The 18,616-nt window shown below is 34.9% G+C and overlaps 2 protein-coding genes across 2 annotated transcripts; one reads left to right on the forward strand and one right to left on the reverse strand.

Moving 5' to 3' along the window:
- Positions 1-1,460: 1,460 nt before the first annotated feature.
- On the reverse strand, positions 1,461-10,785 carry l(2)gl (LLGL domain-containing protein l(2)gl). Its single transcript, XM_065352171.1, has 22 exons — positions 10,480-10,785; positions 10,025-10,125; positions 9,850-9,947; positions 9,690-9,774; positions 9,518-9,615; positions 9,297-9,440; positions 9,068-9,230; positions 8,468-8,676; positions 8,245-8,399; positions 7,954-8,162; positions 7,632-7,874; positions 7,386-7,553; positions 5,743-6,040; positions 5,490-5,673; positions 5,269-5,414; positions 5,067-5,183; positions 4,795-4,961; positions 4,505-4,722; positions 4,151-4,416; positions 3,968-4,082; positions 3,743-3,891; positions 1,461-3,657 (listed from the first exon to the last, which is right to left on the reverse strand). Exons 2-22 carry the CDS (start codon positions 10,109-10,111, stop codon positions 3,605-3,607), a joined length of 3,372 nt encoding a protein of 1,123 aa, XP_065208243.1. The 5' UTR covers positions 10,112-10,125; positions 10,480-10,785; the 3' UTR covers positions 1,461-3,604.
- A 366-nt stretch (positions 10,786-11,151) lies between these two features.
- Positions 11,152-13,579, forward strand: KdelR (ER lumen protein-retaining receptor). The gene is made up of 5 exons (XM_065352183.1): positions 11,152-11,401; positions 11,934-12,123; positions 12,194-12,263; positions 12,338-12,590; positions 12,663-13,579. Exons 1-5 carry the CDS (start codon positions 11,311-11,313, stop codon positions 12,695-12,697), a joined length of 639 nt encoding a protein of 212 aa, XP_065208255.1. The 5' UTR covers positions 11,152-11,310; the 3' UTR covers positions 12,698-13,579.
- Positions 13,580-18,616: the final 5,037 nt, after the last annotated feature.

Below are 18,616 nucleotides of genomic sequence, written 5' to 3' on the forward strand. Positions count from 1 at the left end.
CAAATTTAAAAAAAAAAGAAGCTAAAATCGGTACAAAGCAAGATTGACAATTTTAGCAAAAGGGTGGGAGGGCTTTTTGACAATTTCAGGCTAACGAGCAAGACTTCTGGACCTTTTTTAAAAAAAGTAAAACTCGTGGAATGTTTTCAAAAAAAAAAAACGAAATTTTTCAACTATTTTGCTAGAAAGCGAGAATCTTTGTCTTTTTTTTTTTTGCAAAAAGTAGGACTTTTGCCAATTATTGGCAAAAAATGACGTGAGATTTTTGGACAATTTTAATTTTTGCAAAAAAACTACCTCAGCCCATTTTTCCATAGGACAAAAAGTTTTTGAAGATTTTTCAAATAAAAAACAAGACATTGACAGTTTGTGCAAAAATCAGGACTTTTCGGGATTCATTAATTCACTGATTAAAAAAGTGATACCTACTCATTTGCAATTTCTGGCAAAAATCATGGTTTTTGAATAATTTTTGAAAAAAAAATAAAAATTTTAAACATGTTGCTAAAACATTTTTTTAAAAGTAAAAATTTCACAATTTTAGCAAGAATTAGCAATTTTTGGGAATTATCAGTAAAGAAATTTACATTTACCTAATTTCTAATTTTTTTTTAAAAATCAGACTTTTTAAAAATTTTTTTTAGATAACACATCGAGATGTATTGGTAATTTTAGGCAAGTTCAGCTACAAAAGCCTACATTTTCAATCACTAAAAAGGTACCATTTTTATCAATAAGCAAAAAAACATCAATTTTTGGGAATCATTGACACAGAAAAAATACTTGTATGTAATTTTTTCAAAAAGCGAGTCCTTTTTTTTGCATTTCAGTGGGGGGGGGGCTTTCTGGTCATTTCTGGCAGTTTTAGCAGCAAAAGGGAGAATTTTTAAATGATAAGAAGCGAGTATTTTCAACAATTTTTGTACAAAATTAAGACTTGCCAATTTTAGCAAAATATACAAGACTTTCTGGCAATTATTGGCAGAAAAAATAATATGTACTTCTTTTCTTTCTGCTTCAAGAATCAAGAAAAATTAAATTTTTGAATATTTGTTATAAAAAAAGTAACTTTAGCAATCAAAACAATGAAAAAATAATTAAAAGTTACTTTCAGTAATTGCGGTAACTTCCTAATTGGGTACTTGAAAGAAAACCTGATTACGAGCCATGCGTTGAGTTTTATCAGCTAAACTCTCAATTCAATTCATTTCCAAAGTATCAATAACAACATTAATTTGAAGTTGAATAAATAAGTAATTAAAAAACAACCAAAGAATCATGAAAACTATGAAAATTCTGCCTTTGATCAGAAAAATGTAATCTAGGTATTTGGAAATCAAATTGCTCAAGTATACAGAATAAATTCCTCCAACGTCACAAAACGTTACTAAACTCCACAATAATTTCCAGCAATAATACCCGATGAAAAACACCACTACCAATCAACGAATAAACACTCATTTAACAAATGATAATATTTTATTAAATAAAACATCCAAATACAAAAAAAATGCAGCGTGAAAAATTAAAATATAAAAATTGTTAAAAAAATTAGACTCTGTGGTTTGCTGTACAATAAATAAACATTTATATCGAAGAACATCATTCAGTTTTCATCTTACCTTTAAGTATGTTTAACGTAAGCGTTGGCACTTCAAATAAATATTCACTTTTCAACATAATATGAATTCTAAATGCCTTCGTAAGTCGTAATAATTAAAAGTAACACAACACACCACACACAATAACACAATCTGTTCACTTTCCACCAAACCAAAATCATTCGGTGTAAAATCCAAACACTTCATTGGCATAACTTTATACTTCTAAATTAAACCACTCTTGACTCACACCAACACTGATTAGTAATACTGAGACGAATATGTATAGAAAAATACACTAGTAACACTAAAAACTGGAAAGAAAAGTATAAGATTTAAAATATGTATAAACCCTTTCGTAACATCGTTCCGAAAACTAGTAAATAGAAAAAGGCGACATGGAAAATATTATCAAAAATAGCAAATCAGAATTTACGTATATATGTAAAAAGAACCCTCTTACGAACACAATACGTTTTCATCAGAACAGAAAATATCTTGACTACCGAATCGAAATCGAAAATACAATTGAAACCGGTGACAAAAATCAAAGCATAATAGTGCAACACGTACAAAACTCTTTCAACTCTTTCAATAGTGCAACAAACAAAACAGTGTATCTGTTTTCTTCACAATACACTAGTAAAAATAATAACTTTGCTCTTAATTAATTAATCAAATTCAAATTAAACACACCATAGATAAGTACTCGATTGGAACTAGCTTCCAGGAACTACGTAAATATACTTCATCAAATTCAACCAATAATGCACTCTTCGAGGCATACGATAATTGTACAAAATGAACCAATTATTCCGTAATAATAAATGTAAATAAATGTGTAAATTAGAATAACAAAATACCACAAAATACGTAAAAGTTTTCGATGAATCGAATCCTGCCATCGTTGAAAGGATGTACCGGTACCGGTCTTACGAACGAATGATAGAATTCCATTACAGGAGTATGAATTACATCGAGGTTGATGATTGTTTTCAACGAGTTTGACACCGAAAGTATTATAAATAATTAGAGATTATTACAATCTTACCTTACCAACAGGAATACAGAATACAGATACCGGTTTCATTCAGATTACTAAAGGATCTCGAAGGATAACACCGAAGTTTCACTTTACTCGTTACCGAACACATTTTGTTACCGAAAATTAGCTTAACACGATCAAATACACCTTCCCGAACTAAAACCTTTTAATATAATTTCAGAAATCGCGATATAATCGAAACTTTCACAATTTCGGACTTCGGTTTCATTTTCTACTAAAAATAAAAAAGCAACAGTTGAAGTTGTTTACTGGAGTTCGAACAATGAACCCTCCATTTTGTTTACATGTTATGGAGAAGCTCAATTGAACATTTCGTGAACCTTTTTTGGTGGTGAGGTGCAAAGTCGAATGGATATCAGGAAGATTTTTTTTGTACTGATTGATTAATTTAACGCAAATTTAGCTAATTTGAACGAATAATTAAACGGATTAGCGATATTTAGAATCTTTCGGAATAAAATTTCCAACAAATTGTAAACAAACCATGAAATTAATCACGAAAATGTTCCAAATTGCAAATGGCGTCTCATTAAAATGATCAACGGTTTTAGAAGTCAATTTCGTTTCAATTTTTGCAAAATATCACGGGGAAAACACGTAATATTAATATTCCTATTCGCTATCATAAGTTAACTCATGCTTCGAGCTTTTAAATACGTAACAATACATTTAAAAAAATGTTAAAAATAAGTAAATTACTGTATAGTAATAATTTCTGAATCGATATAAGGATATTTTTATACACATTAATATCACATTTATAAGGCTCGTCTTTGAGGAAAAGACATTCGTACTCAACGCTTTGTTAACGTAATATAGTTTTAGCAAACCTTGCTAATATTCTTTTTAAATAATAATAAATAATACTTTCGATAAACCTACAATAATCGGTTAATTCGATGTTGTTAGCTGCTTCTTAGCATATCGTTTATTCCAACTAAACGCTAACTTCGACTCTGTTCTCGGTTATGGAGACGTTAGCGATTGAATCTGCGAATTGAATTCGAACGTGATTAATTATCGATCGAAATCGAAGCTTTGAAAAGCATCTAGTAGTGTGAAAATATTGGCTTACTTTCGAGAGTAGTATCGGAAGAAGATGCGGATACGTTGGTTTCACTAGTGTTGCTGACGTTACTGTTATTTAACTCCTTCTTTATGTTCTTATCGGCGAGTAGTTGAGAACAAGGTGTATGGCAATTTCGAGTATCGTCGTTATTAACACTGAATTTCGAGATAAACATCAAAAAATCGTAATCTATCGAAGGGAATAATACTGATCTATTGAACGATGACTTACCTATTCAAATGATCTTTGACCGAGTCAACGGTGATGGCGCTGATATCGTGATTATAAGCGCTTTGGTTTTCTTCATCCGTAACAGATTTTTTAATATCGAAAAGCGAAGACGAATCTGTAAAAATGATCATTTATTCGAGATGCTCGAAGAAAATATGACGGTTTTCGTGTCACGAGTATTACTTTTCTTATCGCGATTGTTTTCTTCGAGCTCTTGTTCTTCATCTTCTTCGGGAATACCGTCACTGATCAGGTTACCAGAACTGTTCAAAGTCGAATTCAGCTTCTCTTTGATCGGCGAAGATTGAGCTTTCTTTTTACTGTGCGATTTCAACGTACAACGAGGGATTGTTTTGCGGCTGGCAGACAGAGTGATACGTTGTATTTCGCTGCTCGAATGTAAATACAATCCTTCTCCCCATTTTGTAAAAGCTAAACTCGATATTCCGCTATTGAAAGAAAAAAAAAATAGAACGTAAGAGTAAGGATTACGATGAAAATTTGACTTCGGTTGGAATCGCAGGACGAAATACGAACTTGATATCTTCTCGTTTGATCACAGCTGCTGTGACGAGTCTTCTTAAATCGGGCAAACTTAGAACGATACATTCTCCGAGATTAGTCAACGAAAGCAAACATGTTTCTACATGGTTGGACGATTTAAACGCGGCTAAATTCATCCGTCGGACTTTAGATCCCTCCATAGCGGTGAGTTTCAATTTACAGGTGGGTTTTAAATTCGGCAACGAGAATACCTTGAAGAATACATCGAAATTAGAATCGTACGGATCGTCGATGAGCTTAAAATCTGCGTTAATAATACTGACTTTGAATTGTTCTTCGGAGCCAATGACCACATGATGAGGAGACGAGTGATCTGCTGGTTTACAAAGACCTTCTTCTACTTCGAACGGTTCCGGAAGGGCTTTGTTGGCGCCATCGATGATCGATAAAGATACCACCGGAGCTCTGTGCTTCAACTGTATTTCCTTTCCTGAAACGAAAAAAAAAGTTGGTTATGAATGACTTCAAAAATTTATTTTACAGATTACGAACAGAAAAAACATAACGAAGAGCTGTCAGTCGATATCCTGCTTACCTAATTGAGCACATACTTTCTCGTTCTTTCTCTTAGAGCCACCAGGTATAAGCATAGTGAAAATGTACACACTTCCGTTATTAGTTCCAGCCCATAAACTTGGAGTTAATGTTTGTCCTGTACAAGAAAATACATCCTCGCATTAAATTCCAGTGCACTAAGACCTGTGCCAGCTCATCAAAAAACATTCGAGCATCATTACCATTTACAATGTTGGTGTGAGCGAAACACAAACACCTGACCATGTTACCAATGGCATCATCGGCTGGTCGAGCTTCAATAGCTCTTTCGATCGGTTTAGCTTCAATCGGACTCATCACGGACGGACTACTGGAGGACGGCTCATTGCTACGGTATCAAACAAACAGAAATATGTGAACTCCAGATCGAGAAGTTTAATCATATTATTCGCTGTTTAATTACCCAGATTTTTTAGAATCAGCGGCAGGTGAGACCGGAGAGCAAGGCGATTTTGAACCGCTACGTTGCTTAGTCTCATTATGACGAACGGAAGCTCGTCCTTTACGAATACGACGGAATGATTCACGTAACGATTTCTTGAATGATTTTGTTCTCGAAATAGGTGGTTCGTTTAGAGTCGAAAAATCTACAAAAGGATACAAATTTAATTAGGTATCTGGTGTTTGAAAACTCATACCAGAGAAATTATTCTTACCGCTCGCGTTCAGAGTACATTTGTAGAGTATTTTCGAATTAGTTTTGTAATCGTACAAAGCCAAGCCATAAGCAGTTCCAACGGCGATCAGGTGCCATGCAGAATGTAAAGCTAGGGCTGTTATAGGAGTGGGAGGGAGTAATTGAAGGATACACGAAGGTTGGAAACCACTGGGCAATGATAATGTTGTTTCGTCTTTGTTGACTTTGCCTTTCAGCAGCAGCTTTTGGAAACCTTTCCAGTTTTGTCTGATATCTGCGAAACTTTCTGTCTCCGGGATTAAGTTTATCGTCGAGATCTGTAAAATGTAACAATGGTTAGAATCAGAATCCGGTTATCGATCGAGTAATGTGAGCAGGAAATCACAAGGTTCAAAATTGATCAGGATGAGAGAGTTTCCTGCTCTGACAAGGGAGCCTCTTGAGGTGTCCGCCTTCGATTTGAACGGGACCGCGATGTTTGGAAAGAGCATGTTCTAAAACCCACAAATCCAAATTTTCATCTGCCCAAGTTCATTTTTCGATTTTTGGCGAATTTTTGAAAATACAAAATTGACTATTTTGGTGATTTATGCTTTTTTTTTAAAAGTACGTACTTGATCGGTAAAAATGTTCAAAATAAGTCCTAAAACTGATATTAACCCCCCCCCCCCATCCAAATTTCGCCATTTCCAGCCATTCTGGAGCCTCCAGCGCGATTTTTCAATTTCTCCAGAATTTTGAATTTGCTCCAGAAGGCGTGAATATGAAGTTGGGCAGCTAAAAATCCAGTTGTGTGTTATACTCAATCTGTTTAACAAGTTTATCCACATTTGAGCCGATTCTGGAGGGGACACCTCAAGAGTGGTTTTTTGACCAGCATATTTTCAAAATAAAAATATTCAAAAATCAAAAATTTCCCTTTTGCGAGAAAATTTTCGAAATTTGCACGAATCGCAGTATTCATGAACTAACCCCACGAGGGCGAATTTCGCTATTTCCAGCCATTCTGGAGGCTCCAGCGCTACTTTTAAATTTCTCCAGAATTTGCATTTTGCTCCAGAAGGCGTGAATATGAAGTTGGGCAGCTAAAAATCGAGTTGTGTGATATACTCGAACTGTTTAACGAATTTATTCACATTTAAGGCGATTCTGGAGGGGACACCTCAAGAGTGGTTTTTTGGCCAGTTTTTTTTTCAAAATAAAAAAATATTAAAAAAATTGATTTATGCTTTTTTTTAAAACTCAACTTGATTTTTAGCGGCCTAACTTCATATTCACGCCTTCTGGAGCAAATTCAAAATTCTGGAGAAATTGAAAAATCGCGCTGGAGGCTCCAGAATGGCTGGAAATGGCGAAATTTGGATGGGGGGGGGGGTTAAATATCAGTTTTAGGACTCATTTTGAACACTTTTACTGATCAAGTACGTACTTTTTTTAAAAAAGCATAAATCACCAAAATAGTCAATTTTGGATTTTCAAAAATTCGCCAAAAATCGAAAAATGTACTTGGGCAGCTGAAAATTTGGATTTGAGGGTTTTAGAACATGCTCTTTCCAAACATCGCGATCCCGTTCAAATCGGAGGCGGACACCTCAAGAGGTTCCCTTGTGAACATTTTTTTTCAAAATTCCTCCGAATGAATTCGAGCAACGTCTTCATTACCTTGACATTCTTTTCGATGGCAGCATCAAAGGTGGCATTTCGTACTAAATCACACACAATAATCTGACCAGCAGTACCGGCTACGGTCAGAGCTCCGGAAAGACCGCAAAACGACACTTTCTTGATCGCGAATCGAGGATCATCAACGTAAGGATCAAAACATCCGACCTAATGAGCAGAAAAAAATCGAATTAAATCTCACGTATTTCATTTCCCTCGTATTTTTCTAGGTTTTCGTCGAGTTACTTTTTTAAAAGGAGGCCATTCTTCTTCTTCTTCGGCCTGATTATTGGCGATATCATCGTCGAAGAAATCATCGTCAGCGGAAAAGTATAAATTACTTTTGAATACGTAGATTAACGAGAGCACCGTTGATCCAGCATCCCAAAATCGTACAGAACCGTCTTCGTGACCGGTGATAAATACATCTCGGTATTTCTTCTCGTCGTCCGGGTTAGTTTTCAAAATACCTCCGTCGATAGGCCACTCCTGTCAAAAATTGACCAAAAATTAGCATTTAGTTCAGCACAGTGAAGAGCTTCAAGAGACCAGAAACAGCGCAGTATACCAAAGCAGACGTTTCTTGAGATTGTAGCTTTCCAGCGGATACAATATCGTTCCAAATTTTAGCCGATACGTCACAAACGTACGTGAGATAAGTTACAGCGCTCGAATGCAAAGATACCAAATAAGGCAACGAAATCGTTCGCCAGTCATCTGATTTTAAATCAATTGCGACGATTTCCTCCTCCAATAACACGATCAGCGCTTCGCAAGCTGCCGAAAAAAAATCATACCAGTTGATTAATAACACAATGGACTAAAAATGAATAAAATAAACCAACGAAAACCAAATTACCTCCATCGAGACGAGAATCGGTCGTGAAGAAATCGATTACTTTGGAAGTAAAATCGAAAACTACGTGTTTATCGGTTCCTTTTTGAACTGTAACAGTATGACGATCGCTGTAACTAGCACGAGGCATACCGCCGCTGAATATCACGTATTTTGTTCTGAAATACAAATACGATAGTGAGAAATAACTCGATAGTAGAACGAGCTTGCTTTAAAATACACGTACTCGTCATCATCGGCCGATTTGCGCCATAATATTTTCGTGATAGCTTTACAAGGGAAAGGACCATAGACAGTAATCGGTTCTTCTTCTGGTTCGTCCAAATCGACGCTCCAGTATATGTAGCTTCCGTCGTTATGCGAGGAAACAAATTTGTTACCTTCAGGTGACCAACACAGGCTTTCTAGTTGTTGATTGTTCAACATCAAATACGTCTGAAAGAAGAAAAAACATGTTGAAAGATATCGAGGAAAAAAAAGAAAACATTATCTTAGTCATCGATTTTTTTTTTTTCGGAAATCTTTCCATCGATAAATAATATGAATTTTAATTACTCATAGTCCAAGTAGGTATGATTACGTATTATTTTAATTTTCTTAAAAAATTAATCTTCACGAAGGTCATTTTTGATTGAATCTTATTCACTCATTTTGCGAGAAAAAGAGAATAAAAAACATTTTGTTGAGAGAAACGAATTCAAAATTTAAAAAAAAAAAAACAAAATTGTCACACGGATTTGAAAATAGTTCACCAACAAATTCAATGAAATTTTGAAAGGAAAAATGGCTCGAAAAGATCAGTGGCTAAAAAAATTATTGTAGTAACCTTCAAAGCAACTGAATTCTCTTTATCCCATAACACCATTAATCCGCGACTATATCCGATTAATAAATTATTCGGATTATTTGGCTGCTCGAAGATTATTTCAACCGCTCCAGGATTCTTCTTCAAAGCTCCAGGATGTTTCTTTAAACGTTCCTCAGGGACGCTGTAAAATTTCCACAATCAAACACAGAACCAACTACACATTAAGATGAGTCGAACGTTCTGTTACCTTTGGATCACGACATCTTGATAGATAACTTTTTCAGTCACCGTGAAAGAAGATAAAGATATGAAGTAAATGTTGCCTTCTTCTGTACCAACTAGAACATTCTCTTTGGAGTTCTCCACGTATAAAGATGAGATCGTTTTCAATCTGTGAACAGTATTTGGCTTGAGCTATCGTAATTCGATACTCATTTCACTATAGATGACGAGTTTTTCAGCACTTACTTTCCTTCCATGACCAAAGATTTCACTTCTTCGACCGCGTTGTCGTTTATTTCCCACAAGCTTAACGAATTACAATCCGATAATGAGACCAATTTACCCTGTAAACGATTTCGTTACTTGAATAATGCACACATAAATGGAAATTGAACTAGGTAGGTTATCTGATCATTACTTCGTTCGGTATAAATGCAATATCAGTTACACTTCGATCAGCAGTTGAGTAGTGACCGTAAAATTCCACACCGCTTTTCCCAAATCTGAAAAAAAACACATTCGTCAAATGTAATAAACGATAGATTAACAACTACAAAGATCATTGAAGCACTGCATACATTTTAATAGCTCCTGATGCTGTTCCAATGGCAGCAATTCGCAATTCCGGATCCCAAGCCAGGGCAGTAGGTTTATTCGGGAATCCATGTTGCACCGTCTACATCATAAATTACAAACGAGTTATTAAACTTTCAGATACAACGAGTAAATTACAAATTCAAGATCAAAGATTACCTTGCGAAAGGAGAAAAGCTCCTTCTGCAGTTTCTGGCGTTCTGCTGATACATGGTGTGATTTATTACGTTGCACGAACTTCCACATCTTGAATGAATAATCTAAACGAAAAAAATCCCATTCATTATTACACCGTTAGAGGAAACAAGGTGCGGTGAATTTAAGGAGGGTTCGGAATCAAACACCGGTAAGACTGAATTGGAAAAACACTCGAAGAACTCGGTGTTTACAAGTAACTACGTATTACACATCACCAGCTCGGATTTCTTTTTATTGCAGATAGTACAAATAGATGAGAGAATTCAAATTAAAGACTGTAACGATGGGAAAAAAGAATGAGAAATTTGCTTACGTCATTCGAATTGGTGGAATAAACCAAGTTGAATTTTGTTTACATAATCGCTAGTTAAATTTGACGAGCACTTGGAAAATAAAACAATCGACAGATAACTTACTCGAATCAATCGCAAGAGCTAACAAAACGATTTGGATATGATGAAGTCCATTCTTAATTTATTCTTATCGGACTGATTGAGTATTCTGTTCGGATGGCCGATTTCCGTCTAGTTCGATTATTGATCAAATTCGCGAGAAATTTGGCTGCTTGGCGAAACACGTTGATCGAAGTTTATACAGAAGAAAGATACAGGAATCGAACGATTAATGAACTTTTAACAACGCGTTTGTTTAACGCATAACTTTCAAATATTTTTTCAAACTTTCAAAGCTCTAAGCTCGTCCAAATATCAAACACAAACACAAAACAAAAAAAAACACAAACAAAAAATTTCAAAAAAATGTCACAGATGAATTACGAAAGGTCATTTACCTCGGATGTCAAATGATCGAAATTTGAAATTATTGTTCTTTTAACGAAATAATTACGTTTAGAAAGGTTTAAAAAATTTTAATCGTTCGTATATTTGATTACATGAAAGTAAATTCAATAAAAAATCGGTTAAACTATATAAAAAGAGAAATTTCTGAAAACAATCTCGATAACGCAATCTGGTACAGTTACGGTGATGTTGGCATCATTGTCATAATCAATGCTGCCAAAAACCAAAAATAAAAAAACGATAAAAAAATTGATAATTATGCTGCTATCTACTGGTGATATTTGTAAAGCCACGTCATTCTATGTTTATAGATTCCTGATTTCCGAATTTTTTCGATTTTGCTTACTAAAATTGTATCTAATTAATGTAATTTCGGTAGATTATTATCGTTAAATTAGCAATTAAGAACCCCCTGTTTACATTAAATAGTATTAGACATAATTTATAATGAACATTTTTAGATTATCAGGTGATCTTGCTCATGTCCTGGCAATTATTATACTACTTCTCAAAATATGGAAAACAAGGTCTTGTGCAGGTAATCTTCGTTATATACGTATATTAATTAGCCTTACGTACTAAATACTCCATTTCCAGCGAATATCAATCATCTGAAACCTATAGAAGTCATCTTCCTGGGCTAATACGTGGTAGTTTGTCCGGTTAACCTATCTCCGGCGAAACTACAGTCTGATGATTAAATCGTCCTTTTTTCCGAATTTCCTGAGGTTTGATTACGTATGGTGATAGATCACTGCATATTATTGATACTCAACATCCCCTGTAATGAGATGTTGGAGATTTTCGGAAACACTTTCCTGTGTTACATCTGTGATAGCTTGAAATCTCCTATAGCTGACTCGACTCTACGATGTTTATCCTTCTCATCAACTGCAGTATTTTCCATTTCAATATTTTTATTGTAAAATATCTCATTTTTCTTTCTCATTCCATTCGTTAAAGAAACCGGTACCGGTGAAAAGCCTTCCTTATTTTACTCCAAGTCACCGAAAACGATCAACGATGATTTGATTACGATACTAACGTGAGCTAAATGTTGATTGTTTCAGGTATTTCGGGAAGATCGCAATTACTATTCGCTATGGTGTTTACGGCTAGATACTTGGATTTGTTTACGACGTTCATTTCGGTGTACAATAGTGCGATGAAGATAATGTTCATCGTAGCATCTTACGGTACACTTTACCTGATTTATATCAAATTTAAAGTCACCTACGATCGAAGTCACGATACATTCAGGTAAAATTACTACGCAAGGACGGCGCGAATCAGCTACGTGCAATTTTTATTTCTCTGTTTATTTGTTCAGAGTGGAATATTTGCTAGTCCCAACAGCTCTGTTAGCTCTCGCGATTAATCATGGATTCACACCAATCGAGGTTAGTTTTTCAAGCAGTTGTGAGTCTCATGTATCGAGTACCTACATTATTAGTAACTCGTGTTCTGTTTTCAGATATTTTGGGCATTCAGTATTTATTTAGAAGCCGTCGCCATATTACCGCAACTATTCATGATTTCGAAAACCGGTGAAGCTGAAAGTATCACTTCTCATTACCTATTCGCCTTAGGTTCCTACCGAGGTTTGTACATCATCAATTGGATCTACCGATACTACACCGAAACCCATTACGATCTCATTGCTATCATAGCTGGAGTTGTACAAACCGTATTGTATTGCGATTTCTTCTATTTATACATTACCAAAGGTTAGTTTCGCACAATTATTCTTAAATTTCAACGTCTGCGATTTTAATTAACGAGTGTTGCTCTGGTTTCAGTTTTGAAAGGCAAGCGACTGGCTCTTCCGGCTTGAAAGGATAAGCAATAAGGACACGGATTTGAGAATTTGTATAAATGTTTTACTTCGAACGCTGAATTACTTTCAGAATGTTTTACCAAGCATTTAATTGTTGTTGTGTTGTAGTTCTGTATGATAATTTTATCGTTAATGTTTAAAAAAAAACGAAAGAATATTTTTATGTCATAGATTTACCTACTTTATTGTGTAAATATCTAAAGCAGTTCGTACGTTCTTTGAAAACGAACTGCTAAATTTTCTAAACCAAATCATTATCGAGTGAACGAGGTTTCGTACTTCGTTTACATTCCATTTGTACGCAGTGCTATCGTTTTTTTCGAAAAAAAACTAATCGCACAACTATTGGCTGATAAGAAACTTTCAATTTTCTATGAAAAAAAAAGTCTGTATTAATGATATGTTGAATTATCGGTTTACTTAGAATTTCCGATGTGAGTTTATATTGTTAACGGATAACATCAAACGATGTAATTGCCTTTGTGCGTTCTATTTATTAATATCTTTTCCTTCCTTGTGCTAAGTATTTTCCGTAAATTGTTTAAAAAGTAGACTGAAAAGTTTTTTTTTCTTCATTGAGTTTCCATTTAGTCTCGGTTACATTTTTTATTTATTTAGATTAACGTTGTAATTCTAGCTAGCCTGTTATAATAACGTTACGTAGTTTCAAAATGTAGTATTGAGATGATGAATTATAAAAATTTTTGATCGTTATTCTGAGTACACTGTACATATTTATAGCAATGAAAGTTTAATAATTATGGTACGAATGGAATACCAGAGTTGAGTAAATTTTTTTGATTAAAATTTCTTAAATTGTCACATTCGTACTTAAGAGAATGTCGAGGTAATTCATTTTACTAGAGCATTTGTTTTTATTTTCGCAATGAAACGGAATTATTTTTACGTATTTATTTGTGTGTTTCTTCTTCTTTTTTTTTTATGTATACGTATTCTATTTTTTAGTACTTACTGTGTGTAAAATGTCAACCAAATGTCTAATCGCTGTTTTTAATTTTTAATCAAAATACAGCGTTTAAAAATGCAAAGATTACGGTGTCCTAATTTCTGTTATCGGTTTTTCGTGTTTGGGTGTTTTTAGTTTACCCCAAAACCGTCCTTTTTGCAGATAGGAAAGATTGCAAGTTTTGAGGTTTTTTTTGTTTAAAGCTTGAGTTGTTGAAACTTTAAATTCTTTACCTGACGAAAATTTTTGAATGGTACTTCTTAGACATATTTTTGAGGTTATTAGCTTTGATAAGATCTGATCAGACTAATATGTACATGTTCGATCAGATCACAGATCTGATAAGGGCTGTTTCATCAGGCCTGATGAGACATGTTTGATCTGATATCACAGCACGTGTTTGACTCATGATTGACCTGCAGACTGAAGAGACATGTTTGATCAGATCTCATGAGACGTGTTTATGTTGGTTTGGTTCAGAATTTCAGATCTGATAGAGGTGTTTCCGAAAAAATATCTGTTGAGATTTGATAAGGTTCGTTGTTCGATCAAACATGCCTTATCAGGTTTTTGATCAAACGTGGCGCATCTCATGAGTGTTTGACTTGATCTGATCACAGTGATCAGACCGGATTAAAAATGTTTGATAAGATCTAATCACTCAGAGATTCTCATTTTGATCAGAAGTGTTTGATCAATCTGATAAAGGATTTTTTCTATCAGAACTCAGAAGTGCTGTGCAACTGATAAGATGTGTTTGATCGAATCAAAATATTTGATCAGACCTGATGAGCGGTGTTGGATCATAGTTGGGCGGAGATGTTTGATCACTGATCAGTGATCAGACCTAACCAGTAATAGCCGGGCATATGACAATAGGAGTAATTCCACCCCCCCCCCGGCCAACGCCGCCGCCGATCCTCCGGGACAACTTTTTTCATCAAGGGAACATCCTAAGAAACATTTTAAAGCAAACTTGCCCAAAAAAAAAGATGGCCTTACTTACAAAATGATGGCCATTTTGATTGACAGGTCAGCCCAAATCGCAGATTTCGCGTTTCAATATAGGACTTGCACGAAATTTTTCAAACTTTACAAAGGTAGATCGAAAGATCATGCAAAAATTTATCACCTGTCAAAATTTTAAGTGCTAAAGTACGTTTTTCGATTTTTGGTGAATTTTTGAAAATCGAATTTAGGCCAAAAATGAGGGGAAAAAATCAAAATTTTACCAAATTGACCTAGAAAAATGAAATTTGGGATAAACCCTATTTTCGACATGCCAAATCGATTGGAAACGGTTTCAACGCGTTTTGAGCAGTTCTGAAGCCTCCAGCAGATTTTTGAAACTCGAAATTTCCACAAAATTTCACCAAAATGGAGTTGGAAAGCTGAAATTTATTCTGCTAACTAATTTCAATGCGCTACGAAGTACTGCAGGTGAATTTCAAGTCGTTTTGGAGTCTCCGGCGACTTTTTGAAAATTACTGGAGCCTCCCCAGCAGATTTTTGAAACTTTAAATTTTCACAAAATTTCATCAAACTGAGATGGAGAGTCGAAATTAATTCTGCAAACTAATTTTAACACCCTCTCAAGACGACTTCAGGTGGGTTCGAATCATTTTAGAGCCTCCAGAGCCTTTTTTGAAAATTACTGGAGCCTCCAGCAGGTGTTTGAAACTTTGAACTTTCACAAAATTTCATCAAATGGAGATGGAAAGCCGAAATTTACTCTACACTCCAATTTTAACACCCTCTGAAGATGACTTCAGGTGTTTTCAAGTCATTTTAGAGCCTCCAGAGACTTTTTTGAAAATTACTGGAGCCTCCAGCAGATTTTTGAAACTTTAAATTTTCACAAAATTTCATCAAACCAAGATGGAGAGTCGAAATTCATTCTGCAAACTAATTTTAACACCCTCTGAAGACGACTTCAGGTGTGTTCAAGTCATTTTAGAGCCTCCAGCGACTTATTTGAAAATTACTGGAGCCTCCAGCAGATTTTTGAAACTTTATATTTTCACAAAATTTTATCAAACTAAGATGGAGAGTCGAAATTCATTCTGCAAACTAATTTTAACACCCTCTGAAGACGACTTCAGGTGTGTTCAAGTCATTTTAAAGCCTCCAGCGACTTTTTTGAAAATTACTGGAGCCTCCAGCAGATTTTTGAAACTTTAAATTTTCACAAAATTTCATCAAACTGAGATGGAGAGTCGAAATTCATTCCGCAAACTAATTTTAACACCCTCTGAAGACAACTTCAGGTGGGTTCAAATCATTTTAGACCCTCCAGCGACTGTTTTGAAAATTACTGGAGCCTCCAGCAGGTGTTTGAAACTTTAAATTTTCACAAAATCTCATCAAATGGAGATGGAAAGCTGAAATTTACTCTACACTACAATTTTAACACCCTCTAAAGACGACTTCAGGTGGGTTCAAGTCATTTTAGAGCCTCCAGCGACTTTTTTGAAAATTACTGGAGCCTCCAGTAGATTTTTGAAACTTGAAATTTCCCCAACAATAATTTATCAAATGGAGTTGGCAAGCTGAAATTTACTTCGCAGACTACATGGTGGTTACAAATGGTTTTGAAGCTTCCAGCTATATAATACTTTTAGGAAATTTCAATTTTCCAAAAAAACGTCATACAACCTTTCAAAAAGTTGCTGGAGGCTCCAAAATGACTTGAAATTCACCAGCAGTCAACTTCGTAGCGTATTAAAATTAGTTTGCAGAATGAATTTCGACTCTCCATCTTGGTTTGATAAAATTTTGGGAAAATTTCAAGTTTCAAAAATCTACTGAAGGCTTCAGTAATTTTCAAAAAAGTTGTTGTAGGCTCTAAAATGACTTGAAATCCACCAGAAGTCGTTTTCAGAGTGTGTTAAAATTGGAGTGTAGAGTAAATTTCAGCTTTCCATCTCCATCTGATGAAATTTTGTGAAAATTTAAAAGTTTCAAAACTCTGCTGGAGGCTTCAGGAATTTTCAAAAAGTCGCTGGAGGATCCAAAACGACTTGAAATTCACCTGCAGTACTTCGTAGCGCATTGAAATTAGTTTTTAGAATAAATTTCATCTTTACAACTCTAATTTGATGGAATTTTGTGGGAATTTCGAGTTTCAAAAATCTGCTGGAGGCTCCAGAACTGCTCAAAACGGGTTGAAACCGTTTCCAATCGATTTGGTATGTCGAAAATAGGATATATCCCAAATTTCAGCTTTCTTGGTCAATTTGGTAAAATTTTGATTTTTTCCCTCATTTTTGGCCTAAATTCGATTTTCAAAAATTCACTTAAAATCGAAAAACGCTCTTTAGCACTTGAAATTTTGACAGGTGATGAATTTTTGCATGATCTTTCTATCTACCTTTGTAAAGTTTGAAATTTTCAACATGCCAAATCGATTGGAAACGGTTTCAGCCCGTTTTGAGCAGTTCTGGAGCCTCCAGCTGCAGATTTTTGAAACTCGAAATTCCCACAAAATTCCATCAAATTGGAGTTGTAAAGCTAAAATTTATTCTAAAAACTGATTTCAATACGCTACGAAGTACTGCGGGTGAATTTCACGTCGTTTTGGATACTCCAGCGACTTTTTGAAAATTCCTGATGCCTCCAGCAGATTTTTGAAACTTTAAATTTTCACAAAATTTCATGTAATGGAGATGGAAATCTGAAATTTACTCTACACTACAATTCTAACACCCTCTGAAGACGACTTCAGGTGGGTTCAAGTAATTTTAGGGCCTCCAGCGGCTTTTTTTGAAAATTATTGGAGCCTCCAGCAGATTTTTGAAACTTTAAATTTTCACAAAATTTCATGTAATGGAGATGGAAATCTGAAATTTACTCTACACTACAATTCTAACACCCTCTGAAGACGACTTCAGGTGGGTTCAAGTAATTTTAGGGCCTCCAGCGGCTTTTTTTGAAAATTATTGGAGCCTCCAGCAGATTTTTGAAACTTTAAATTTTCACAAAATTTCATCAATTGGAGATGGAAAGCTGAAATTTACTCTACACTCCAATGGGTTCAAGTCATTTTAGGGCCTCCAGCATTTTTTTTGAAAATTACTGGAGCCTCCAGTAGATTTTTGAAACTTGAAATTACCCTAACATTAATTTATCAAATGGAGAGGGCAAGCTGAAATTTACTTCGCAGACTACATGGTGGTTTCAAATGGTTTTGAAGCTTCCAGCTACTTTTAGGGAATTTCAATTTCCAACAAAAACGTCATACAACCTTTCAAAAAGTTGCTGGAGGCTCCAAAACGACTTGAATTCACCAGCAGTCAACTTCGTAGCGTATTGAAATTAGTTTCCAGAATGAATTTCGACTCTCCATCTTAGTTTGGTGAAATTTCAAGTTTCGAAAATCTACTGGAGGCTCCAGTAATTTTCAAAAATGTCGTTGGAGGCTCTAAAATGAAATCTACCTGCAGTCGTTTTCAGAGGGTGTTAGAATTGGAGTGTAGAGTAAATTTCAGCTTTCCATCTCCTTTGATGAAATTTTGTGAAACTTTAAAGTTTCAAAAATCGGCTGGAGGTTTTAGGAATTTTCAAAAAGTCACTGGAGGCTTCAAAACGACTTGAAATTCACCTGCAGTACTTCGTAGCGTATTGAAATTAGTTTTTAGAGTGAATTTTAGCTTTACAATTCCAATTTGATGGAATTTTGTGGGAATTTCGAGTTTCAAAAATTTGCTGGAGGCTCCAGAACTGCTCAAAACGGGTTGAAACTGTTTCCAATCGATTTGGTATGTCGAAAATAGGATATATCCCAAATTTCAGTTTTCTTGGTCAATTTGATAAAATTTTGATTTTTTCCCCTCATTTTTGGCCTAAATTTGATTTTTGAAAATTCACCAAAAATCGAAAAACGCACTTTAGCACTTGAAATTTTGACAGGTGATAAATTTTTGCATGATCTTTCGATCTACCTTTGTAAA

The sequence above is a fragment of the Planococcus citri genome, chromosome 1, assembly GCF_950023065.1.
Source record: "Planococcus citri chromosome 1, ihPlaCitr1.1, whole genome shotgun sequence".
In the NCBI taxonomy this organism is placed as follows: Eukaryota; Metazoa; Arthropoda; class Insecta; order Hemiptera; family Pseudococcidae; genus Planococcus; species Planococcus citri.

What these genes read in the sequence shown, in the direction of transcription:
- KdelR (XM_065352183.1), top strand. Translation starts at nt 11,311, where the DNA reads ATGAACATTTTTAGATTATCAGGTGATCTTGCTCATGTCCTGGCAATT. An exon ending in GAAAACAAGGTCTTGTGCAG is followed by an intron (nt 11,402 to 11,933) that starts GTAATCTTCGTT and finishes TGATTGTTTCAG; the next exon opens with GTATTTCGGGAAGATCGCAA. An exon ending in CTATTTATACATTACCAAAG is followed by an intron (nt 12,591 to 12,662) that starts GTTAGTTTCGCA and finishes CTCTGGTTTCAG; the next exon opens with TTTTGAAAGGCAAGCGACTG.